Here is a 27456-nt window from a genome sequence, read left to right on the forward strand (position 1 = left end):
CATCAAGAAGTCACAGATACATTTATATCACTATAAAACAACAAATGAAATCCTGATGGACTAGAATGTTACCAACTATCGCGACACCTATCCCCCATTCAATTTCTTCACCATGGTGAGGCACAGAATGAAGAGGCAGCGAATTGCCACTGTGATTCTCTGGGTTCTCTAATGGTAGAAAGCAAATTTTAAGGAAAAGAAAAGAAAAGGAAAGAGAGAAGAGAAAATAAAAGAAAGGAAAGAAGAGAAGAGAAAATAAAAGAAAGGGAAAGGGAAAAAGGAAAGGAAAGGGAAAAGAAAGAGAGAGAGGGAAGGAGAGAAGGAAGGGAAAAAAGGAAGGAAAGAAAGAAGGAAAAGAAGGAGAGAAACAGAGTGAGAGAGCAAGAAAAAAAAGTCCAAAAACACCAATCCTTTTAAAAAGGGAATCAGAACAGATGTCAATTTGCTTTTGCTTTTAATATTTCTTTCAACTAGGCTATGTCCGATGGCATGTAACTGCACCGTGGTATAAGTTTTAATAGGAAATGCATTACCTTAATTTCTGTTTTAATAATATCTTAATAATTATTAAATAGGAATCAACATTCCTCTTAGAGAGGGGGAACTTCATTTAGGCAAACACTTTGAAAGGGCCCTAGGAGTACATGTGAGCCTGAATAGTGGCAAGAGCCCAGATAACAAAGAACAAGGTAACTGCCCTGCGTGAGATAAGAATCATAACTTGCGGGGTGTAACACCCCTGGGAAGAAGCGAGCTGGGAGAATGGAAGCAGGGGAGCCAGGAAATGGTGCCAGGCACTGTGTTAAGTGAAACTGACAGACCAACCCTCCCACATGCTCACCCTTCTCCCACCCCACACACACACACTCTTTCCACACTTGTGACACTGTGGTACAGAACAGAGACAGTGTGTGTGGAATCCAAAGACCAGAGCTAGAATTAATTGTAGGAACTAAACTTCCTCCAGACCCGCAGAAATCTTGGTAAGACCTTTGCCACCCATGGAACGGTGTGCGGTGGGGCACAGGGGATCATGCTAATCTTATCTTGGTGTCAGGAGGCTGGACATCGCCAGTCAACTGCTGAGTTACACCGGTGTGACCGGCATCTTACTGTTACAAGGGGTTACCCTCAATACCAAGTGCCCCAAGTAGTTACCAACTATCTTTGTACTTTGCTGCCTTTAAAACACAGATTCAAATTCTTCTTCTCCAAGAGAACTTCTCACCTTCTTTTCTTTTGGATCACTACCCAACCTTGGGAATCAGCCAAATTATCGTCAATACCTTGTACAAAAATTGCTCTTGGTGGGGAGGCAAGGTGGTCTATATCCTCTAGATAACTTCAGGCTGCACTTCAGCAAATAACGAAGGAGGCTAATTTCTGCTTTGGCCCCTTCCCACCTCCTCCTTCATTGCAATCTTCCTATTTGGGGAATAACATCTTCTCCATTCTCTAGAAGGATTGATCAATGCCTGGCACAGTGTCAGGCACATAGTGAGTAATTTTGATTAAATTTAATTAAATTATAAAATCACAGATCAGCACAAATGATTACATGAGGCAGTTAAGGAAATGCTATAGAAATATTTTATTATTATTATTACTGTCATTACTTTCATCATTATAAGAGAAATAAACTACTTTGGCAGCGGAGAAACTTGTATTTATTTACCTCTCGACCATCTTTGCCTACTCGTAGCCAAATTGCTACTGCCAGGATTGAGGTACCACATAGCTGCAGAAAAAAGAAAAAAATGTTAGAGCACGCCTAAGATAAACTACAACTCTAATTCCACACACCTCTAGCCATCTGGTAACAATGGTTTATCATTAATTCTACCATTACAACCTAAAAGACATAAATGAGGCATATTTATGTGTAGATAACTGCTAAAATGTTCTGTTGTAATTGGAAAGTTTGATAAGAATAATCTGTTTTCCATCCACTACAGGGGAGGGGAAAGATGGTTTTCCATGTTTCAACTCTTAACTGCGTTTCTGCTAGATTTTAACATATAAAAGATAGGTAATAACAGTTTAAAGACAAAATATCCTTATTGGGCCTCTGGGTTTGTCTTTGAGAAGCTGTCTTAGACCATAAAGGAAGGGAATAACTGATTAATCACCAAACGTTCCTTCAAGATTCAAGAAGTCAGGATGTACAGGGAACAGCAGAACATTTGACAAAATTTGCAGTTAAGCAACAAGGGTTTACGACACTTTTTGTACCCAAATAAGCTCTTTTAAAAATAAGCTCTTTTAGGTAGTAAAGCTTACCCAGAGAAGAGGAACAATGAGGAACAGTATTTAAAGTCTTAAATTCCTTTAATGACTTTACCAGATTATTTAATTTGGACCAAGACCAACACATAAAATGTGAAACACATTTTACTTTAATGTAAGAAAAAAACCTTGTCTTTCAGCTTTGTTTTGATTTTTTAAGGTATAGATGTTGTGGCCTCAAAAAAAAAAAAAAATCAAAGATCTATTATTAGATAGAGATGTTGAGAACAAGCTTGGTAACATACCAAACACAGCAGTAGACCTTGGAGGAGTTTCTAGACTATTCTGGCCTGAGGGTTCTCTGACAGAGAAATGCCTGAGTCCTCCAAACCCCATGACTTTGTAGTATCATTGCTTTCATGCATGGTTGGGCCATATGCCCAAAACCCCCAAACAGCAGTTTCACTTAACGGCTTCTCGTTACGTTTGCTTTGGGAGTAGAGTCGGGGCTTTGTGAAAGGAATAGGCAGTGCAAACAGCAGCTGAACCTATGCTCCCTAAAAGATCTCAAAATTCATCTAGGCTCAAGCCCTTCATTTCAAATTAAAGAAACTGGAATCCCAAGAGATAACAACGGTCACATGGTAAAAATCCAGCACCACTCCTAATCTAGCCCCACCCTTACTACATGCTTCAACTCCTGCAAAACAACAAATGCAATGGAAAACCAAAGCTTTTTACCAAAGAGCTCTTTGCCAAATCACCAAATAACCTATACAATTTAATTATCTTATAGGTGTGCACACGCACACACTATAAACTGCACATCTTTGAATAAACAGCTTTAGAGCCTGAAAACTCTCCTTGTTTCTTTTCCTCTTTTCCACTAAATCCTAATTTCATTTGCAGATGGAGATAAATGCTCATTTTAGTGGTTCTTTGTTAATAAATAAACCTGCAAGAATTTATATCAAATGATAATGAGACCCTCTGTGATTTTCAGTAATTTTATAACAGTTGGATTTTTTGTTATTCCAATTTGTTCACTGATATTTTTCTTTCTCTTTTTTCTCCTTTCATAGGTAGATTTACATTGTTTGTCTTAATAGTCACTCTGGCTTTCAGCTTTAAATGAAAATAACATTATCTGAATAGCTATTATGATTATCATCTTAATCTGATGTTTTTATAAAACTATCGATGAGAATATTTTAAGAACTGTATCACAATTTGCTAATTAAATTAATTAAAAGTAATTGGTTTTCTATCAAGAACAATCAGTCTAGAGCCATGATTGGTACTAACCTGTTTTATCCCAGTTGTTACAAGATTGATCATCATAATTGTTCTTTGAGCCCTTTCTCCAGTTTGGCTTTAAGGGTTTGCCCTTGATCTTTTCATAATGTTTTAAATAATTTGGAGTATGAATTAAGAAACAAGCATCTAGGTATGTCCTTCTTTCTGTTGATAAGGTTGTAAAAGGAAATTAGCTGATATGTTAGGCCCCCAGGTTAGCCATCAGTGGACACTGCAGAACCTTACTAGGCCTACACCCCACTACCCTTTTCTGGTTTCTCTTTGAAGAAAGTCACTGTTGTTGCCACTCAGCTCTCATGGGACATCCTTCTTTTTATGAAATTAGGATGCAGTTGGTCTGAGCCAGCATTCTAAGAAATTATGTAATTGATGTTTGCTTATGAATATGCTATGGACTGAATTATGTGCCCCTAAATTCATATGTTGAAACCCTAGTCCCCAGTGTGACTGTATTTTGAGATAAGTACCCAAAGTGGAGGCCAGACTCAGAGCATCTCCCTCCAGCCCCACAGATTCCTTGCCCCACGAGGCCAGAGGAGGAAAATAGTAGGACTAAAATACTATCACACCGGATTCCAATATTTTTAAATTAAAAAGCAATATGATTGTTGGAACTGGGAAAACAGCATTAATTAAATTATTATTGTGTGTCAGTCCTTGGTCACAGACTTTCATAAAGTATCTTAGTTAAACTTCACCATTGATCCTGCTGCGTAAAATTACCATCCTCGTTTAACAAGTGCAGGGACTGAGGCAAAGAAAAATCAAGGAACATGTTCCAGGCCACAAAGCAATGTAGATTCAGGATTTGAATCTCAGTCTACCTGTTTCTTCAAAATCAACTTTCCATTCTTCTAATTTATGATAGAAGAATTTCTGTCTTATCATAATTCTTGCTATTTTATTTCTTCCTCTGTTTCAAAATCCAAATTGGAATTTACTCATCACTCTGCAGAGTGGTTTCATACTCCTGACTCATAAAAAAGCCTGTACAATGATGGCTGAAACGTCTGTTTCTTAAACATTTATTTAGCATTATTCTGAGTTCTTTATATGTATTAACCCATCTAAACTTCACAACAACCCATGAAATAGATATTACTACTATCCCGATTTTACAGATAAGGAACTATAAAGCACAGAGAGGTTAACCAATTTCCCCAGGGCCACACAGCTGGTGGTGAAGGAGCTGAGGTTCAGCTCTTAGCCTCTGGGCTCCAGTGTCTTTATCACTGTTTAAGTTCCAAGCTGACTGCATAGGGGCAGGCAACCACTGTATTTACAAAGTTCACACATTTCAGCCATAGTCAAGTCTATCTTGGGGGATTTCTTCAATCAGAATGAAATATAATTACACCCTAGTTTTCAGTTATCCTGTCTCATAGTTATGTCTACTCTGCTTCAACTCTCTTCATTGCGCTTGGCACAACAAATCTAGTGTCCCAGGTACCATATAAAATACAACGATGACATTGAAATGCTGGTTCCTGAACTCTCTCAATTCCTGACTTCCTTGTGCTCTCTTCAAATCTCTTCATGCGTTGGTTTCCTTCAGTTGCTAACACCTTTGGCTTTACAACTTGGCTCCTCCTTCTCACCTTCCCCCATTTGGGTTTGGTAATGTTACATCACTCTGCTTTCCTTCATAAAGAGCCAGCCCTTCCACAGCTCTCTGCCTCTGGCAATGGTTCCACTGTATCTGTGGGCTAAAGGCCCTGTGTTCCATGCTTACCCAGACCCCTAAGACACTCCAAGCATCCACAACACTCCCATGCTTGACTTATCTAAGAGGAGCATAAGAAAATGTGGGCAGTTTATCTGTTTTGACACAAGACTCAGAGAAATAGGTTTTGCACCTATGATTTACCTATTATCTACTGCACCTCTAATTCACTCTAATTTGCATCAAACTCTAGCATGAGTGATTAGGAATTATTTTTACTTTCTCACGTTTTTCTTCAATTACTAATTCTAACAAATAGAAATCACTGCATATTTATGTGGCATATCTCAAGTTCTCTCACAAAAGAAACTGGTATGTTTAGCTTAAATGACCATATGCATATCTTAGAGATATTCCAACATCTGGCCCTACTTTGCAAAGGCTGAGTTTCTCGAAAGTTACACCAGAAAGAATTCATTTGAAAACATAAGGCCATGGATGCCTACAAGAAAACCACATCAGTGGGACCGTAAAATATTCGCTTAAGTAAACGTTAGAAATGTGACAAATTGCTAATTTCCTATGAAGGATTATAAAACTCCAGCTGAGAACTCTGGGCTGGGAGTAGAGGGGAGAGTAGAAATAGGGATGGTTCCCTAACCTCACAGACTCCTCCTGCTCTAACTTGTGAATGAAAATATTGATGTCACCTGTTGGCTGAGACGTTATCATTGGTCTTTACAACTGTTGCTCTTACTCAAGATGTCTCATATAAAGATTATAGGTCCCATCACTATGCTGATGGGAAGAACAAGGCCTTTTAAGGGAAGTTAGAAATATCTAACTGAAATCCGTAGCATCAGAAAGACTTCATTATCAGAAAAACAGAGATAACGGTAACCATAAAATAATCAGAGCTCTCCAGGAAAGCAGTAACAATGTCTGGGTACAGTATTGTACAGATGTCTACAACTCACCTTATACTCTTATATCAAATTTATAATCCTGAACCTATAACATACCCCTTTCCTAGACTGTCTTTTTTTTCATTTCAGTTTAAAATTCAGATCTGTTTCAAATTCCTATTAGCTATTGAATAGCTATTCATTAGCTATTTAATGAAATACTGACCTCTCATGTATTTTAAACAGCCATCAACACTTTGTATGCTGTTTTTATACAACATGGATATATTTTGACTCTTTCATAATTTGAGGATTGCTACTAGTTTGAAGACTTTGAGACGTTATTAAAGTAGAAGCCATGCATTTATTAGCATATTTATATTTCGGTTTGTTTAAATGGCTCATATATATTCTGCATCATAAAGAGACAATGGTTGCAGCTCTTCAGAAACAGGTATCAAGACTTCTTGGAGAAATGCTGATTCCAGGTCTGGGGCAGGAAATAGGGAAGTGAGCCTGGAACATCTTATCATCCCAAATAGTGAAGAAGTTATCAAAGTTATTAGGGTCAGGTCAAAAGGACTCAGGAGCCAACTTGAAGACTCTCCCACTGGCCAAAAATGGAATAAATTGCACATCAACGAGGATAAGAACTGTGATGGTATTTATATCTATTATTTCATAAGAATATTTAAAGAAATACTTGCTTATCACTGTTGTATGATACCAGAAAATAAACTCATCACTTTGAAATCTGTTGAGTAAAGAGTAAGAAACATTTATGCTGCCTTTCTTAAAAAATAAAAACTGGGCACTAATGGTAACCAATTAGTAAATGCTAAATCTCTCCTTATTGAAAGTATTCCAGCTAGTAAATGAAGAAAATGATAGAAATAGTATGTCACCAGTTTGAAACTCAGTGAACTGATGGGTTGAGGTTCTTAAGCATCAATAGCTACTAACATCACAAAAAGTGAGATGGTCAGACAGTATACACCTCTTGATGAAAGAACAAAATATCACTTATAAGCTAGTTGTGCCCCATCCCCCGAAATAATATCCTGAATTTTATCAAACTGCCAAGTGCAACTACTAAGTTAGAGATAACACAGAAGACAAGGGAACAGGTTAAACTATACCATGGGTATTCAAATAGCAAAATCCAGATCACAGAAAATGCAATAGGACAAACCAAATACACAAGTACATAAAACTTCCAGGGTGGGGGAAAGATGAAGATGGATGGAGAACCTAAAGATGAAAGTTGACATAAAAGATATATCAACCAATCAATCACAATGCGTGGACCTTGTTTGTATTCGGATTCAAAGAGGAACATATGTGAGGCAATTGGAAATTTGAACCCTGGATAGATACTTGATAACCAATTTTAAAATTCTTATTAAGTTTTTAGTGTAATGACATTGTGGGTGCATTTTTTCAAAAAAAGAATTATTTGTCTTTTAGAAATATACACTAAAGTATTTACAGATGAAATAGTATATCCAGGATTTGCTTCAAAATAATATGGGGTGGGGAAAGTGGATGAGAATATGGACCGGGAAAGATTGGCCATGGTTTCATGGCTTTTGGGGCTGGATGATGGGGTTGATTATCCTTTTCTATTTTGTGAATGTTTGAGGTTCTCCACAATAAAAAGTTAAAAGCAAAACCAACCAAAGTACATAGGAATGTCTTTGTTTATATTCTAATCTCAATGTTTAACCAATTTTAAATATTTCAAGGGAAGAAATTTATCAGAACAAACTTTTAAAATCTGGCATATATTCATGAGCTTCATTTAGTATTTGCAAAAGCAGCCCATTCTTCTAAGGAAAAGAGGAAGTACAAAGAACAAACCTTTCTTATTTTATTTTATTCATTTATAGTCTCACTTACTTATTTTCTTTACCAATGTATATCACTTGTACTCATTAGGGCTACTGACATTGAATGGAAAGTCATTCTAGACAATAAGACTATATTCATCTATTTAAGTTTAGCTAGGTACATCATTATTTTAACAGGACAGAAATTTACCAACATGTAGATACCAGCTGCCTACTTACTAAAGATAACCAGGTAAAAAAACAAAACCAGAACTTTCTCCTGCTTATACTGCATAAGCCATTTTTTAATCCAGTACACAAAATAATTTTTTCATTTAAGTATTTTGGGCTATTTCTATTGACTTACTTTTGAACAATCTTTAATTGCATCATTTATATTACAAATGATGACATCAATTTTCCAACATCCCAACATCCAACATCCCTTAACCATTTTGCCTTTCCATATTTCATTTTTCAACTTTCCAATGTTAGATTTTGCTTATCAATTTATTTGTTATTTCTTATGTCTGCAGACTTTCAAGAGAAACATAAGAGCTGGCTAAAACACAAACCCTGTTGATTAAAAGATGGGGCAATGACACATCAAAATACTAACTTTAAATTTCTGATACAAAACTAGTGCCTTAGTTTAATCTTTCCATGATTAAGTAATTTTACTGTTACTCTTTAAAGTTTAGCATGACCATTGTTTCTTCTTTGGGTCTCTGAAAATGATCCTCTTCTCACGTCTTTCTCATCACACCCCACCATCCACCTGTTTCAAACCCAGAGGTAAAGGTTAGAATTTAGGAGGTAGGCTCCAAATGGAATCAAATCAGATTTTTCCCACAGGGTCCTTAAACTAGGGAGGCCTGAATGATATACGACTAAGAATAGTCTTTTAGTTAAGGGGTATTTTTTTTCCTCTGTGATTGTTTTGTAACAATATCAAAACATTTATGAAATGTTTACCCCCACAGAACCTGAAGTGCACTTTTTTGAGTCACTGGCTCATTTTCAATTACTGAAATAACCAAAGAAAGAACAAACACATCCAAACAAGTAAATGGAAAATACCCTCTCCTCCTCTCCTATTTCTCTCGTGCAGAGTCTGTTCTCATTTATGATATTTATATCAAGATACCCTTTCTTGCATAAAATTGATAATTACAAGAAAAACACTCACCCAGGACACGAAGTTGAAGATAAACATAGAATATTTTATACAGACACTCACACCTGCCATGTCGGAAAAGGATCAGGAATCCAGATGCTGTGAGTTTAACCGTTCCTTCTAGGATTGTTCTGCAATGGCTCTGGAGTAATTTGCCTGCAGAGATTTCTGTGTTCACGGCCTCAGAGCAGAAATAGAAAGCAAAGAAGTTGGGGCTGGGGGTGTGGAGGGTGGATAATCCAGTTATTAAAGTGGATTAAAAAAGTAACACACACAGTTAAATATCACAAGGTCTATCACTAGGCAGGTGTGTTCTTTTGCTTGTCGTGGCCCCTAGGGTACTGGGCCAGGATATTTATGATCCTTTCTCCAAAACTGCCTTCTGTAAAGTAAACAGATACCAAGTTAAGGGAGTGGTGCTAGAGCAGGGAGAGAATGGCACAGCGATAGGAGGTTGTTGATTTCAGATACCACAACCTGACTTCCCCTGCCTCTATTTCAACTACAGGGAAATAAGATTGCTTTGCCCTGAGATAAAGGGACATTGTGTCTCAACTCATTTTTGCACTGCCTTTTCTCAAGAGTGCAAAATTTCTTCTAGATACAACAAAATGCATTTAGAAATCTGCAAAGTCTGAAGGCTTAAGACACAGCAACCTTTTATCCTTAACCCCAGAATGGTGGGAACAACCTAACATGGACCTGCCTCCCAAAGCTTCTAAATTTATTTCAAAACAATTCCACGGAGCTGCCTTCAGTGCAGTGCAGCTGGGGGTAGCGGGGAGGGAGAGGCTGCCCTCTCCATCACAAGACCATTTAGTTTTTATCTTTATTTCTTTATGATGTAAAAGGGAAAAAATTCTCAGGAGTTACTCTCTGACTGTCCCTATTGTGTTCATTCTCTAACATGTAGCCATTCTGAGAGCTCAGTTTGTCTTTAAGGTGGGCCCTCTACTCCTCTTCCTCTGACAAATTGTATCTAACAACACTCCTCTCCACTAACTCAGTGTCTGGATTCTCTGGTCCTCTTGGACAAAAAATTCAGAATGAGAAGGTGGTCATAGTTCAGTGAACATAGATTGTACAATTTGTTTTTCGTGCTAATAGAAGGCAGCTGGCACAGGTAGAGGCAAAATTCCCTGACCTAATCAGGGAGGTGTAGACTGCTTTTCTGTAAACAGTTTGGGTCATGCTAGTTTCCACATCCTGCCTCTAAAAGGGAGCTCTTTTTCCCCCAAATAAAAGAACCGTATACTTCAAAAATTGTTGGGGAAAATAATTCTTTAAAATCTTTGTGAAGTTCTATACAATAAGCAAGCATGGACTTCTTAAAAATTTGATTAGCTAAAAGAATATTTTTCTAATTTACACTGACAAAGGTGTCTTTGAAACAATCCCATTACCTGACTATTAAACATAATATATTTTTAATGTAACAGTGACAACAATATCTAGTGTTAAGACCAAATTTAGGATTAGTTCAAAAATAATCGCTTAATATTTAAATAATTACTAAAATTGTTGGTGCTCTGTGCTGTTTCCTCCTAGAAAATGGAAATAATTTCACAAACTTCTACTGAGACATTAATGTATATAGGATTATCCATGGCTGAATGAAGAGAGTTTTTGCTTAAATGAAAAAACAAATGGATTTATAGACCTAGAATTGATTATTTATAGTTTAGAGATAAAATCAAAAGAAATATATAGATTACAATGCTGTTTTGTTGACAAGAATATATTGAGTACCTACTGAATTCCAGTTTGGAATAGACTTTTTTGTAGATGCTGAATCTCCTTAAGAAGAATATAGTCTTTAGCTAAATCATTATTGAACCCAAAAACGTAAAATTCGATGGATGTGCTTTTACAGCAAAATTACTCTGTGTATTAGAACACTCAGTCCAATTCAAATCTATATGAAACAGTTCACTCCTCTAAGTTCCTATCTCAGTAAATTTTATAATCACACAACATTTGCCCAAGCTAAATGCTGCAGAGTCACTTTGTATTCCTCTGTCTTTGTTGCCTTATGTCCAATCACTTCCCGGAGTGTGTTGAGCTCCTACATTTCCTTCAGATCTGTTTCTTCCATCTCATCCTTTTGCTTTTCAGCTTTTTATCATCTCTTACTTGAGCCATTTCAATAGAACCATAATTAGTTTTCTTGCCAACATTTTCCCCCTCCTATCCATCTTAGCACTCCAGAATTTTCTCTTTTCTTTCCGCAATTCCCTTTATAAAATATTTATTGATCATGTAATTCCCCTGATCAAAAACCAATCTAAGGATGGTTTCCTGTTACCTAAAGGATAAATTCAGACTCCATAGAATGGCACTTAAAGCACATGGCAAACAGGCCTCTACTCATCTCCCAGAACTTTCTCCTGTTCCTCTCTCCCAAGACAGCTTCCACTCTTAGATTCCATAACCACAAAATTATTTCACAGGCCTAGAATATACCTGGGGCTTTTATGCCTCTGTGCATGTTGTTCCTTCTTCCTGGACTATCCTTTCCCACCTTCTCTACTTAGTGAATTATTGCAACCATCCCTTGGTGCTCAGCTCAAATGGCACCTCACCTGTGGAAGCGTCCCCTTCTTTATCCACTGCCCCTACTCTGGGCAGACCTCCTTGCTTCTCAATCCTTATGCCCATTATAATTTGAACAAAGCTTTAGTCTAAAATTGCCATCCTTTACAACACTGATTTTTGTGTCCACCCTCTGATTTTTTAATACATGAAAGGCCAAGATCCTGACTTACTTATCTCTATACCCACAGCAGCTGGCATTGAAGATAAAGGGATGTGCGATTACAGCCAAGATTTCTAGAAAGTTCAACCAAGATTCCCTCATGGATTTCCAAGCAACTACCAACGTGTTTCCTCTCCTCACAATAAAAGTCAGCTTTTGGGTAAAGAAAAATATTTCCTTTATTTTGGGACTTGTCAGCACCTTAACTTGCACATGTATAAGAAGGTGACAAAGTACATAGCAATTCCCAAATGCATGTGACCCCAGAACATATTTTTGAAAGACAAATACATGGATCAGTGCTATAGCACTTACTTATAGAAACACTGATCTAGACAAGCCCACACATTTTATACATGAGAAAAGGGTATCCCAGAGAGACTGAGTAGCCCAAGCTCACAAAGCTGGTTAGTGGCACGGCTCTTTCTAAAAATGAGGTCTTATGATGATCAGATCAGTATTCTGTCCACTTGCATCAACTATCTCTTGGGTTACGTAGTGTGATTGTAAGATGAGTCAGTTACCACCTTAGATCATGAGAAATTGTCATATAACATAGTTAACAGTGAAGGGAAGCGGGTAGGGCAGGGCTAGAGAGTGTCAGCAATAACTCTTAGGCCCAGTGAAAAAGGCCAGGTCTGGAAGGAGAGGCAATGAAGAGTGGGATATCACAAGAAACAGTAACTGAAGGAAAGAGCAGAAGGTAAGTCTCAATAATTTTAGATAAAGTTTTCCTAATGCTGCCATCATGTCAATTATTATCACACACAGTGAATGCACAGGGCAGAGCAGGATGAGGATTCAAATCTGATTAATCATGAAGACTCTCCACGAGGCAGTCATATTAAACTAGGTTTTGATAGCAGTACGGGGGACCCTGGCACAGAAAAAAGACAGAGAGAGATTCTCTGTGCTCAGAGTAGAGGAAAGGGCATGAATAGAACCGTCAGATACCCTATGTAAAATATGGCATTTTCTCTAGGTCATCAAGCAAATCAGGCCCACATTTGGGACTTGAACCAGAAAACAGGCATTGATAGGAGGTTCATATTTTTATCACTATATCATGTTTCCCTCTACAAGATATGCCCAATAATTCATTCAACAAATGTTTTGAATGCCTTCTATGTCCCGTGCATGATACGAGGAACTGGAAATACTGCAGTTAACAAAATAAGATAAAAACCCCTGCCTTCACGGAGGCTTTTAATATATATATATGTGTATATATATATATATATATATATATATATATATATATATATATACACACACACATATATTAGGTAACTAGATTTTGGAAACAAAAGTGTAAAAAGGAAGTTATCTTCTCATAATGTCAACAAAAACAGATGTTCTTTGTTATTATTAAAAAATAAATTAGCGTATTCAGATAACTTGCTATTTAGTCATTCTTTCAACAAATATTTATTGATTACCTACTATATTCTGAGCCCTGGGGATATGGCAGTAAACAGCAACACAGAAATACTCCTGATCTCTTGAAGTTTACATTCCAGAAAGGAAGATAACTTCCTCTTTGTATTTTTGCTTCAAAAATCTAGTTACCCAATATATTTGTCAGTGGAGTGTGTACTGAAAAACCAAACCATGTGTTTTAAAGAAAAGATTACATTCTCTTTCATCTTATATATTCTCCCATTATCACCATCACTCTATACTAAAGGGGCTTTTTTTATGGTATTGTGAATATTCAATTCATTTTCTCAAAGGCTGGTAGCAGGAGCAAGAAAAATGATGCTGAAGTTTCTCTTCCCTATGACTCTGCTTAGGTGTGGGTGTGTGGGTGCATGAGGTCATGAGGTCATGCATTCTAAGCAGAGTGAAGAGAAAGTTCTGGTACTCTTTAGCATTTCTCATTTTCAAAAATCTTTTTTCTTATTTTAGGAAACTTGAGGTTGCTCATTTGTGGATTTTATGATCCCTTTTACAGGAGCAGAAGCTTGGCGTTTGTCCTCCAGTCCGATTCCAGCATTCCTGAGACCGACATTCCTCTTATGCTTTCATTTGAACACCATGCTCTATGCTTCCTATCCTGTGTGCTTATGCAGCCTGGCTCATAAAAACCTTCTGCATGTTCCCACTGGGAATGGGAAGCATCTGGTATGAGAATGATCCATCTCCTGCTTTGCAGGACATTTTGAAACCACCATATCTACTTGCAGTGTTAATTCCAGCTCAAAAAAGAATGTGCTTGGAATTGTCATTGTGAAGTAGCAATATGGTGCTTATGAAGAATGGGTACCGATATTCTTCCTCTTTTTATAGATATTTTTATTCTAAAATATTCACAATTTTTACCTGGACATAAAGTTAATAACCAATAAAGGTCATATAAAGAAAAACATGAAAGTATGTATAAGAAAATAGACTCTGGATCACCAAAATCTATTGTTAAGTGTTTATAAGTAAAGATCGAGGCAAAATGGTGCAGTAATTAAAAATGTGTATTCTGACCATGATGGATTAGAGATGCTCATGAATTCTTATTAGCCTCACTGCCGTGTTTATACTCCTTTTATATTTGCAACAATTACAGCAAAATGAAAAAGTGGCCAGCTTCTGGGTGGGGTCCAGGGTCTGGTCCTTGGCTTGGCGGCCCTCTAAGCTCAGCTTTGCCAGCCTTTCCTCAAGTATCTCACAGGAGCCAGAATGTCAATTTCTTAGTTTATCATGAGAAATGCACACATCAAGCCACCCAGCATAATATAAAAGCAGATCAGAAAATCCTCTACCATAAAGAAACAGACTCATAGATATAGAGAACAAACTAGTGCCTATCAGTGGGTAGAGGGAAGGGGGAGGGGCAGTAGAGGGGTAAGGGATTAAGAAGTACAAACTACTATACATAAAATAAATAAGCTACAGGGATATATTGTACAGCACAGGGAATATAGCCAATAGTTCATAATATCTATAAATGGAATATGACTTTTAAAAATTGTGCATCACCTGAAACGTATTATATTGTACATGAACTATACCTCAATTTCAAAAGTTCAAAAAATAATAATAAAAAGAAAGAAAATCCTCTTCCTATAAGAAAGCAGCACAGAAGCAGAGCATACAGAGATGGTTTCTTGGTGGAGGGAGTGGATGGTAAATTCAGTAAAGGAGGTAGTAGATACATTGCCAAGAGTTGATAGGCTGTTGGTGAGTCTAGAACCATCCCAGGAATCCAAAAGCTAAACCCTCCAAAAGATGCTCTTGTCCCTCAATATGGCTGTGACACACCACCTTATTCTTTCTCCCCCAGGTTGCTTTCCCTGTACTCTCTTCAGTCCAGGCCCCCTCTTGGGATCACAGTCTAACCCTAGATAAGAGGACATCAAAATTCACTAGGTATTCATTTACCAAACTGTAATTACAGTTCAGTCCTGCTTCCAAGATTGCCTTTTCACTGCATTTTAAATATTTCCAAAATACTTCACTTAAACATGACTGCTTTCTTGATCCATTCCTATAGATTTTACTAGTTGATTTCTCAGAGGTCAATCTTATTGTCCTTCTCTCCAAATTGGGATGTGTGCCCTTGTACAGACAATGATATTCAACAAGAGAATGAAGGATACAAAACAGAGCTTTGTAATCACCAGCCCAGAATCACTGGATACTCCATTTTTGTGCTGAATATTTGCCTGGTTGTTTGCTTTTAAGTGTAAAGTTTAAATGCCAGCCTGCTTTCCCGTGAGTTCTTTCTGAATCAGACTTTGTTTGGTCAGCTCACAAGGTACACATTGGCTGCCAGTATGATTAGGCTGTGTGGTAACAGTGATTAAGAGGTAGGGAAGTAAGTGGAGGCCACCAACACAGAATTTAAAAAGAAAAAAAATAGAATAGGGCGGGGATATTTAATGTTTGTATCAGACACCAGATTCTTATACTAAAGGAGCCAAGAAAATGTGACACAGAATTTAACACAGGCTTCTCCCATGACTGGTCAGGAAAAAACATAGACATTTTACTCATAATGCTAATTAGGATCTCACAAGTGACTAATTCCAAATTATAAAGGTTTATTCAACCTCACAGAGTGGGAATGAATTGCATGGCTATTCTGGTTCCCAGGAGAAAATAAAATAACAGGAAGTCACGATAAAAGGTCATTTATCAGGAAATCCCAAACTTCCATTTTATACCTTTATAAGAAGCGACAAAATGTATCCCAAATAAGCTCAGGTAGAAAAGAACTCAGACTCTGGTTTGAATTTTTTTTAAGCACAGAGAGTCTTATTTAGATTTTCCTTGAGCACTTGGAAGGCCTCTCTTAATGCGAGAAGGCAAAAGAAGCAGATACCCCAGGAAGCCTGTGGTCTAACACCTAGACCATCGTTCCTGAAACAAGAGGGTCTGGCTGCATTTTCCTCACTGTCAAGCCATAAGAATGGATCACCCTAATTTCAATCCATATGAAATGAAAGTACACTCTCCAAATGCAATCTTTAAAGATACAATATCCAAATGAAATTTTTCCAGAAACTGGGCATGGGATACACCATTTCTCCTAGAAATCTCCTCTAGCTCCTTTCTTCATTTATACTCAGGCATTAATGTATCCTTCCCTGAACTTCCAAGTAATTCTCTTATTTATTAACAATGTGATTGATTCAGAAAATGCTTCAGCCATAGACCAACCATGTGAGGAGATCAGAACATTTTTAAATAAGCTACTCTTGGGGTCATCAAGTGCCTATGGGTAAAACAAAACCAAGGGATTGTTTTTCTTTACATGGAGTCATATTGACCTCTAATTTTGCCTACACTAATCATTAAACCTTCAGGAAATATTCCAAGGGAAAACATACTGATTTTTTTTAATTGTGGAAAGAACCCAACACTTTTCTGCATGCTAATATATTTATACAAGTTCGTACTTGAAGCTTCATCGAGCCAGAGAATTCCTGTAAGTGCTCTGCTCTCTTTCCTCTTCACTCTTCATGCTTTCTTGAATACATGAGTGTGAAGAGGTATTGTTAAGCCAAAAATATTGGCCTAGCCAAGTCCCACAAAAAGGAATGTGCAAATCTGGGAACACATTCCAGGATTTCTAGCTACCAGTACAGGGCCTGAAGTATAAGAAGTACCAGCCAGAAATATCGAGTTTCTCGAGAATCAGTGAGTCTCAGCCAATCCCCTGAAGAGCTTTCTGAGAAAGAAATAGTTCATAAAGCAATTCTCCATGCAGTAAGAGATTTACTTTAAATTTAAATAACAGTCATAGATATCACTGTAATCTCTCTTTAATAGATATCTCTTTAATAGATATTTAAGAGATTTCCCAGGCTTTGAACCCTCTAATGGATTCCCATCACAATTAAAATGAAATCCAAAGCCACACAAGATGGGCCCTTGGCTGCCTCACTGACCTCATTTCCAACTACTCTCTCCCTCACTCATGCTGCTCCAGCCACAGTGGACTCCATGCTGGCCCTTGGACTTGCCAAGTGTACTCCCAGCTCAGGGGCCTTTCCATCTCCTCTCTCCCCTGTGGAATTCTCTTCATCTGCAGATGGCTTCATCCACAGAGGAGACGGCTCATCCTCTCCGCTCACTGTATTGCATGTTCATTTGTCTGTTCGTCTTACTGTCAGTTTCCTTTTGGAGTGTAAACTTCAGGAGATCAGGAACAATTTCTGTATTGTCCATTACTTATCCCTGGGGCTCAGAATATAGTAGGTGCTCAGTAAATATTTATTGAATGAATGACTAAACAGCAAGTTATCTGAATACACTAATTTATTTTTTAATAATAACAAAGAGCATCTGTTGTGTTCACCATTACATTCTCACTGCCTAGCACAGTGACTGGCCAATTATAATCTCCGTATGTGCTGGGATACAGCATTGCAAAAGAAAAATGAGGCTGCTTGTATGGACCTTATATTCCACCAAACAAACAAATACGCAAATAAATATACAAGAAAACACCAGGCAGAGAAAAATGGCAGGATCCTGTGCTACAGAGTGACCAAGGGAACTACTTATTTCACATGAGATGGAATGCTTAAGGAGGTGACACTTAAACTGGGTCCTGCACCTGGGTCAAATCGTGAAGAAACACTGAACAAGCCCAAATCAAGGGCATTCTACAAAATAACTGGCCTAAATCAATTAAAATGTTAAGATCATGAAAGTTAGGGAAAGACTAAGGAATTAATCCCTATTCAAGAGAGGCTAGAGAGAGACATGGCAACTTGGTGAAATGCATGACCCTGAATCGGATCCTTTGCTATATAAAAGATGCTACTGACCAAATTAGTGAATGTGAATGGGGTCTCTGAGCAAGGATATATAGAGATTCTTGATATTGTTCTTGTAACTTTTCTGCAGGTTTGAAATTATTTAGAATAAAAATAAACGGCCTCTGTGGGGGGAAAAATTGAGGCACAGAAAAGTTAAATAACTTTCCCAAGGTCCCATAATATGTGATAAAGCCTGGATGTGAACCCAGGCAGTCTAGCTCCCAACTAGGTGTCTTCAACCATGTTGCTTCTATAAAATAGAGTATATTAGCATAATGCCTCATGCAAAGTAAGCTCTCAAGCAATATCTATTACTATTAAAAATTAATATACTGTAAACAAACAAATAAGCTGAGTCCTGCATGATAAGAAGACACAAGCCATGCCAGGAGCTAGGGTAAGAGAATTCCAGACAAAGGTAACAGAGCGTACAAAGGCCCTAAGGTGAGCACAAACTTGGCATGTTGGAGAAAAAAGTCTGGTGTGTAGGTAGAATCAAAAGTTATGGGGAGCAGGGTTTGAGATGAGATCAGAGGCAGTTCTTCAGGTCAGATGCTGCAGAGAGTTGTAAGCCAGGAGAAAAGAATGTAATGTATTTGCGTGTTATTGGAAGTGTAGGCAAGTCTTATGGGCTGAATTGTATCCCCCCCCAATGCATATGGTAAAACCCTTACCCTCATTGCCTCAGAATGTGACTGTGTTAGTGACATCAGCAAGATGTCAGAGTAGGGGGCCCTGGACCATCCTTCTGCCCACAAACACACCAAATAAGCAATAGTTCACAAATTCCCTTTATGAGGCATCTAGAAACTAAGTGAAAGGCTCCTAAACACTGGGTGACCATGAAAACAGATTTATTGAAACCAGAAAAGGGATTCAGGATATCCTCTTCCTGGAGTCCCTTCCCCTGGTGCAGCATCATATGGTCAGAAAGAGACCTCCTGGCTCCTGACTTCTCCCCTTCTCCCAGGGGAGGGGAGGGGTTGGTCTGCCTATCCAGTGCTCCTCCCCAGAAGTTTGACCTCAGTCCTGTCAGTCTTGGAGGTTAGATGGGTCCACCCAACAAACAGCCTGAAGGAAAATGGAAACAGCAGCGTGGGACCACAGACACATCATAGCCCTACCTCCTGCTCAGGACAGAGTGTGTGGATGAAAAAGCCCAGCCCTCAGATTCCCCCAGGGAGGGAAAGAGTAGAGCCGTGTGTACAGCACCCCTACTTTTCTGAGGGGGCTCCCCCGGGGACTGACCTCTGCCCTGCCTGACTTGGAGTTATACAACTTAATAACAAAAAAACTAATAACCTAATTTAAAAATTGGCTAAGGTATGAATAGACATTTTTCCAAAGAAGACATACAAATTGCCAACAAGCATACAAAAAAATGCTTATGGTCACTAAGATAGGGAAATGCAAATCAAAACCACAATGAGATATCACCTTACACTTGTATGGATGGCTATTAACAAAAAAACAAAAACAACAGGTGTTGGTGAGGATGTGGAGAAATTGGAACCCTTGCACACTGTAAATAGGTATGGAGAATGGTATAGCCACTATGGAAAATGGTATTGGGTTCCTCAAAAAATTAAAGATAGAACTACCATATAACCAGCAATCCCACTTCTGGGTGCATATCCAAATGAACTGAAATCAGGATTTCACTGAGATATCTTCACTCCTATGCTCATTGGAGCACTATTCACAATAGCTAGGATGTACAAACAACCTAAATTTTGATCATCAGATGAATACATAAAGAAAATGTGGTATAAACATAAAATGAAATACTAGTTAGTCTGAAAAAAAGAAAGAAATTGTGCAATATGGGACAACATGGATGAACTTTTAGGACACTTTGCTAAGTGAAGTAAGCTAGACAAAGGAAGACAAGTACTGCACGATTCCACTTACATGAGGTATCTAAAATAGTCACATTCATAAAATCAAAACCAGGAACTGGGGGTGGGGGGGGAGGAGGGGATGGGGAGTTATATATTAACAGGCATAAAGTTTCAGTAAAGATAAATAAGCTCTAGAGATCTGCTTTACAATATTGTACATTCATTCAATAATAAGGTATTGTACGCTTAAATTTCATTGAGAGAATAGATCTCAGGTTAAGTGTTCTTACCACAATAAAACAGAAGAAAGAAAGAATAAAGAAAGAAAGAAAGAAAGAAAGAAAGAAAGAAAGAAAGAAAGAAAGAAAGAAAGAAAGAAAGAAAGAAAGAAAGAAAGAGAAAGAGAGAGAGAGAGGGAGGGAGGGAGGAAGGAAGGAAGGAAGGGAAAGAAAGAAGGGAAAAAAAAGAAGAATGTGGTTATATTTGGTCATACCTCTTTAAAGAGGTAGTTAAGGTAAAATGAGGTCATTAAGGTGAGCCCTAATCCAATATGATTAATGTCCTAATAGGAAGAGAAAATTAGGATAGACGCACAGAGGAAAGACCATGTGAAGACAAAGAGAATACCACCTACAAGCCAAGAAGAGAGGGTTCAGAAGAGATCAACCCCACCGACACCTTGAGCTTAGACTTCTAACCTCCAGAATTGTAAGAAGATTAATTTCTGTTAAGTCACGCAGTCTGTGGTACTTTGGTATGGTAACCCTAGCAAATTAATATAGCAGGTTTTAAGCAGTTAAAGTGACATGATGCAGTGATCCAGGCAGAAGAGGATGGTGGCTGGTCTAGGATGAGAGTAGAGAGGAAGAGAAGCAACTGGATTCAAGATACGCTCTAGAGGTGAAATCAATGTTGAGGGTGAGAGAAGGAGAGGATCATGGCTGCCACTCAGATCTTAATGTGAACAACTTGGTGGATAGTGATGTCACCAAGATGGAGAAAATGGAGAAAACCCCTGACCCTGTGACAGTTTCCCCTATTAACAGCATCTTGCTTTAGTGTGGTACATTTATTACAATTGATGTGTTAATATTAATACATTGTTAATAACTAAAGTCCATAGTTCACATTAAGGTTCACTCTTTGTGTTGTACATTTGACGGGTATTGGCCCATGTATAATGGCATATATCCACCATTAAAGTATCATGCAGAACAGTTTCATTGCCCTAAAATCTCCTGTGTTCCACTGACTCATCCCTCTTTCCTTCACCCCCTTCAACTCCTGAAAACCACTGATTTTTTTTTACTGTATCTACAGTTTTGCCTTTTTTAAAGTGCTGCAGAGTTGGAACTACACAGTTTGTATCCATGGCATAATAAGAAATATATATTTAGTCTTTGTCCCCAGTTCCTAGCAGACAACTTCTAAAACCCTTAGAACTTCCAGAGGACAAGAGTGTCTTTTGTATGCTAATGAAAAGACTGGGGGCTGGGGAGCCCTAAATAACTTCAGGATGGTAGCTGGTTGCCAGGAAGACCAAGGCATGATTGCAACTTTCAGCCTCACCCCTCTACCTCTGGGAGGGAAGAGAGGCTGGACGTTGAATTAATCATCAATAGCTAAGGATTTAATCGATCATGCCTATCTTATGAGACCTCCATAAAAACCCCTAAATGATGGTATTCAGAGAGCTTCTGAGTTGGTGAACACATCGAGGTGCTGGGAGGGTGGCACGGCCAGAGCGGGCATGGAAACTCTGTGCACAGCAACCCCCCGTACCTTCTCCTATGTATCGCTTCCATTTGGCTGTTCTTGAGTTGTATCCTTTATAACAAAGCAGTAATTTTAAGTTAAGTGCTTTCCTAAGTTCTGTGAGTCACTCTAGCAAATTACAGAACCTGAAGGGGGAGTGTGGGAACCCCCGAATTTAGAGCCAGTCCCTCAGAAGTGACCAGCATTTGAAGTGGGGAGGGGGAAACATTGTGGGACTGAGTCCTTAACCCCTGGGGTTTGTGTTAACTCCGTTAGTGTCAGGACTGAACTGAATTGTAGGACATCTAGTTGGTGTCTGAAAAGTTGGAGAACTGGTTGATATGCGGGGGAAAAAACCACATATTTGGGATCAGAAGTGTTGTGAGTAAAAGCAGTTCAAAGCACCCTTTTCAGAATGGCCTCTTTCACTTATGAATGTGCATTTAAGTTTCCTCCATGACTTTTCATGGCTCAGTAACTCACTTCTTTTTAATACTAAATAATATTCCATTGTATGGATGTACCAGTTTATTTACCCATTTACCTACTGAAGGACATTTTGATTGCTTCCAAATTTTGGCAGCATGAATAGAGCTGCTATAAACGTGCATGTACAAGTTTTTATATTGACAGAAGTTTTCAACTCAATTAGTTAAATACGAAGGAGCATGATTGCTGGATCATACGGTAAGAGTATGTTCAGTTTTGTAAGAAACTGCCAACTGTCCTCCAAAGTGGCTCTACCATGTTATGTTCTCACCAGCAATGATTGAGAGCTGCTGATTCTCCACATCTTTGACAGCATTTGTTGTTGTCAGTATTCTGGATTTTGGCCATTCTAATAAGCGTGTAGTGGTACCCTACTGTGTTTTAACGTGCAATCTTTAATAACATATGATTTGAGTCTTTTTTCATACTCTTATTTACCATCTGTATATCTTCTTCTGTGAGGTGTTTTTCAGATCTTTTGCCCAATTCTTAATTGGGTTGTTTGTTTTCTTATTGCTAAGTTTTTGGAGACAGTCTTTTATCAGATAATGTGTTTTTCAAATATTTTCTCCCATTCTGTGGCTTGTCTTTTCATTCTCTTAATCACGTTTGTCTTCTAATGAGACAAGCATCATTCCATAGGAAACTGAGACTCAAAATCCATTTTTCTTGACTAATTCTTTTTCCAATTTACAGACACATTTTGTTAATTCCATCTCTGGAAATTTCTAGCCTCATGTCCACTGCCAATACCTTATATCATACGTTATTACATTACTACATTAACAGTCTCCTAGGGCTTCAAGATTTCAGTCTGTCAAGAGCTGTGAAGGCTCTGAGATTTTACCCTACTTCCAAACTAACAAGTTAGCCTGCTGCAGTTTAATGGCTGTTGTCAGAAGACATGAAACTCCTGGGTCAGAGACGAGCGTCTGTATAACCCACAGCACAGCAAGCTCTATGAACCCCGTTTGTATTTGTTCTTTTTGTTCCCCAAGTGCCAAAGGAGAGATGCCCAGCAGCCCAGGCAGATGCCGAACACACAGTAAGTTTGTATCACGCTGAGAAACTCTGAGGTTAGGAAGCTCCGATGTGTTAAAGGGGCTCCTTCCCCTTTAAAATCTTCCCTCTGCCACAAGGGAAATACAGTAGCTTCCAAGGATATTCTTGAAAAGTTATCTGAAATGAAAGCTTTCAATGTCTGCTCAGAAGATATGCAGAAGTGTGAGTGACCCATGGAGAATTTTCCTCCAAATAGTCTTCCATCTCTCCAGTTCATGGTGGACATCAAAATAAGGATTCAATTAAAAACTCCTTATGTGTAACAAAAATACCTTTAATAGTTCTCTATTTCCTAAACAAAATATAAATTCCTTAGCAGAGCATTCAAGGCCCTTCAACACCAGTCTCCCAATCTCCCCTTTTAATATTAGTTCCTAAAACTCGGCAACGTGTACCATCCATGCCAACCAATATTGACTTTTTTGCCTTTACCATCTCAATCTACCCTTTTATTCCTTCCATTCTTCCCGTCTCAAATGTTCTCCCCATAACAACAATCACTGATACAATCAGATCTGTTCAACTCTTAACTCAAATGATACCTCTCACATGACATGTTTTTTAAATAGATCTCTTCCTTCTCATCTCTTACGGCATTTCCCCCATAACTCAATTTAAGCATTCTCTATTAAAGTTAGTCATCTATTTGCATTTTCTTTCTACTAGAGTGCAAGCAACAGGGTCTATATTCTTCAACTTTGTGTCTCTCACACTATGACCCATATCTAGTGAATATTGAATATGTGAATGAATAAATAAATATTGTGATTATTGTTTCTCCCTAAATAATTTCTGTAAGAGGATATGATTTTGAAAAACTATCCCCTTTTGTCAATGAAACAACTGTTTCCCAAGTCACCAACTTTTTCTCACCATCACCATAATTAGAGATACTTTTTAGACTTCCTGGTGGTTTTGTCACAAAACCCACTGCTTCTTTTTATTCAATCTGCTGTAATATTTGTGTTGGCCAAAAATTTCGTTTGGGTTTTCTGGCCAACCCAATATTTTAACCTAATGTGAGAGTAACAAAGCAAAATCAAAAACTGCATTTTGGGCTTCCCTGGTGGTGCAGTGGTTAAGAATCCACCTGCCAGTTCAGAGAACACGGGTTTGAGCCCTGGTCAGGGAAGATCCCACATGCCGTGGAGCAGCTAAGCCTATGCGCCACAACTACTGAACCTGCGCTCTAGAGCCCGCGAGCCACAACTACTGAGCCCGCAGGCCACAACTACTGAAGCCTGCGCGCCTGGAGCTCGTGCTCCGCAACAAGAGAAGCCACCGCAATGAGAAGCCCATGCACCACAACGAAGAGTAGCCCCTGCTCGCTGCAACTAGAGAAAGCCCACGCACAGCAACAAAGACCCAATGCAGCCAAAAATAAACAAATAAAAAATAAATAAATTTTTTTTTAAAACTGCATTTTGACTTTTATTCTCTTTTTATTCCTTTTAGTCTCTTAACTAAAATCCCCTCCAACTTTCCTAACTATCTGACACACCTTGAGTGCTTTCATGCTAGCACTGCTCATCATGAAGTCAACTTGCACAGCCCAGCCCTCCCAAGAGGAAGGCAGGTTCCAATTAAGCTAACAGACAGCAGGTTGAAAACAGTGTCCATTGACATCAGAATAACACAATGTTTTCAAGAATGAAAAGTTCACAACTTCTTTTCCCAGAAACAGGAATGTCCAAGGCAGCCTAGCTTGCAGGGGAGATAAGAAGGCTCCATCAGAGAGACTGTGAGGTAAAGAGGCAAAAAAAGGGAGACCACAGCGATCCGAAGAGAAGGACGTGCAAACCACTTGCTGTTGGCAAAAGCATGGGCTTTGCCTTCACGGAGTCCTGAGTTTGGAAAGTAAGAATCTGCTTCTTACCAACTCAGAGAACTTTGTTCTTTTGTCTATTCAACAAATATTCTAAGTGCCTATAAAGTGCTAGATTCTGGGTATATGAGAGTCACTAGAGCAAATATAGTCTCAGCCCTGGTAGAGTTTACAATCTAGCAGGGCATAGTTACAACGCAAATAAACAAATCAATTTTAACTTAAAAATTATGATGAGTGTCATGAAGGAAAAAGACAAGGTGTCGAGAATGTCAATGATAGTAAGAACCTATTGATACTTTGAAGGTACCTCTTGGGAGGTAATATTTTAGTTGATGTGAAAAATAAGGAGCCAGTCATACTAAGAGTGTGGGGGAAAAATTATTCAGGAAGAGGAAAGGTGTTTTACTTCTTTCACAAGATGGTTACATATAAAGTGTTTGGCACAAGACTGCTTTTTGTAAATTCTCAGCAAGTGTTCATTCTTGTAATTGTTATGACTGTTGACCTTATATTCTTGGTAGCCAGTCTATAAAAGCCTACAGAACACTGAGTGATCTTCTAAACCCTAATGGACACTCAAATAATAAGCATCAGCAGTTACATACTTAGATAAGAGGGAAATATACAGAAAATTTTACAAAACAAAGAAAATCTCATGAGAAATTCAGTATCCTTTCTCTCTTCTTTCCTTGATTAGTCATTCTCTGGATTTCTGTATTATGACAAAACCTCACTAATTCACATGCTGATAATTAGGGATTTTACATTTGTTCTGTGAAGCAAATGAATAATGTAATCAAAATGGAAGGAGGAAGAATGTTTCATTTAATTAAGGAAACCTGTTGTTTCTGAACATTTTTAACCACATACATTTGCGTACAATTAATGTGATTACAAATGATGGATTTTTTCATGAAAGCAAGACACGTTAAGATCTTACTCTGTAACACTTGACCTTCATAAACTTATATTTCTTGTCAAAGTTTGCCATAAATAAGGTATACCACTAACTGAGACAGATTCTTTTCTTCAGTTAGTCCAAATTAGAGTTCTCTGTGTGACCAGTCCTAAATTGACCTGCTTTCCTTTAGTAGATTTTTATAATTCATACTTTGTTATTTTTCAGAAGTTAGTGGATCCAATTAAGGTGTACTCTTTTATGGTTAAATGATTTTTATAATAATTATAATTTGATAAAGACTGAAAGGGTGTTCAAGATGTAATTTTCCTTCCTTTATTATTCTGCCAAATATTCCTTTCTATAATCCTCAAGACTATTCCCACATCTCTAACTCCATATGTCCAGAGCCTCATAAGGGCCCCATATGATACTCTACATACTTTTTAAAAAATTGTCTTTGTTCTCAGCCTCATGGGAGGAGATGAATTGTTAGAAAAGTTTTGCAAGTTTTAGCACCAAGATCCTGAAGTCAGGCCTCTCATTAGACAAAAAGTTTTAAACTTGGCTCTAAATGACTAATGTGTTGAATGATAATCTTGATGTCCTATAGGAAGGATGGTTTCAGATCACCTCTAGAGTGTGTTTTATTCAAACCATCTCATAAAATATTTTAAAATATCCAAGATAATCATTAGATAAGACAATCATGCAAGACAACTTTTGGGTACTGTTAAAGGATTTTTTTTAAAAAAAGATAAAGTCATGATGTTCATGTAGATATCAAATAAGCATGTGTTGAAGATTGTATTTAATTAGTCATTAATGAAGGAGTTGATAAGAGGTTACAAGCAGCTTAAAGAAGACTCCAAAGACAATATGTAGGTCGAGAGTATTGAAATGAATGTGCAAATGGAGGAAAAGTTAGCTGCTTTCATAGTGAGGGACAGGAATCAACTGAGTCTCTACTGTGCTGAATTTATTTGCATGCCTAAAACAAGAACTATTATTCATTGCTATCAATTATCTATAATTTACAGAATTGTAAAATAATTCAAAGGCAATAAAAGGCCCAGTGCTTTCATAAAATCAGAATTGGATAACCCAGAAAGAAATGTTCTAACAAAAGCAGAGATTTCCACTGAAGCACAAAATTTTCCCTACAGTGTAAATGGTACATATGCTTTCCACTGTCTGTCATTCCTATACTCATTCAACCCCAAATGTATATGGAAATATTCCTATATGCCAGACAGAGTGCTAATCTCTGGGGACCCAGAGATGAATTATACATAATCCTTGTCCTCAAATACCTTCAAATATCACAGGGAGAGACATATGTGTAAACAATTGAGGGCAAAAAAGTGCCACAGGGGTTATAATAAAGGTTTATACAGAACACTATGGGGACAGAAATAATGAGTAAACTTCAGTAAGTGCCTGGAATT

At 38.0% G+C, this 27456-nt stretch overlaps 1 protein-coding gene across 4 annotated transcripts in view; it reads right to left on the bottom strand.

Moving 5' to 3' along the window:
* Positions 1–27456, bottom strand: part of TSPAN8 (tetraspanin 8) — a 251161-nt gene that overhangs the window by 25477 nt on the left and 198228 nt on the right. For 2 of the 4 annotated variants that reach the window (XM_036867095.1, XM_036867094.1), the window contains exons 3-4: positions 9130–9298; positions 1676–1738 (exon numbers count right to left, since the gene is read on the bottom strand). In XM_036867095.1, coding sequence (XP_036722990.1) covers positions 1676–1738; positions 9130–9189 — 123 coding nt within the window. In that variant the 5' untranslated portion in view covers positions 9190–9298. Of the gene's footprint in view, positions 1–1675; positions 1739–9129; positions 9327–27456 lie in introns of those variants that run through there. The other 2 variants (XM_036867097.1, XM_036867093.1) reach the window with 2 other exon arrangements.

Source organism: Balaenoptera musculus, chromosome 10, assembly GCF_009873245.2.
Source record: "Balaenoptera musculus isolate JJ_BM4_2016_0621 chromosome 10, mBalMus1.pri.v3, whole genome shotgun sequence".
Lineage (NCBI taxonomy): Eukaryota > Metazoa > Chordata > Mammalia > Artiodactyla > Balaenopteridae > Balaenoptera > Balaenoptera musculus.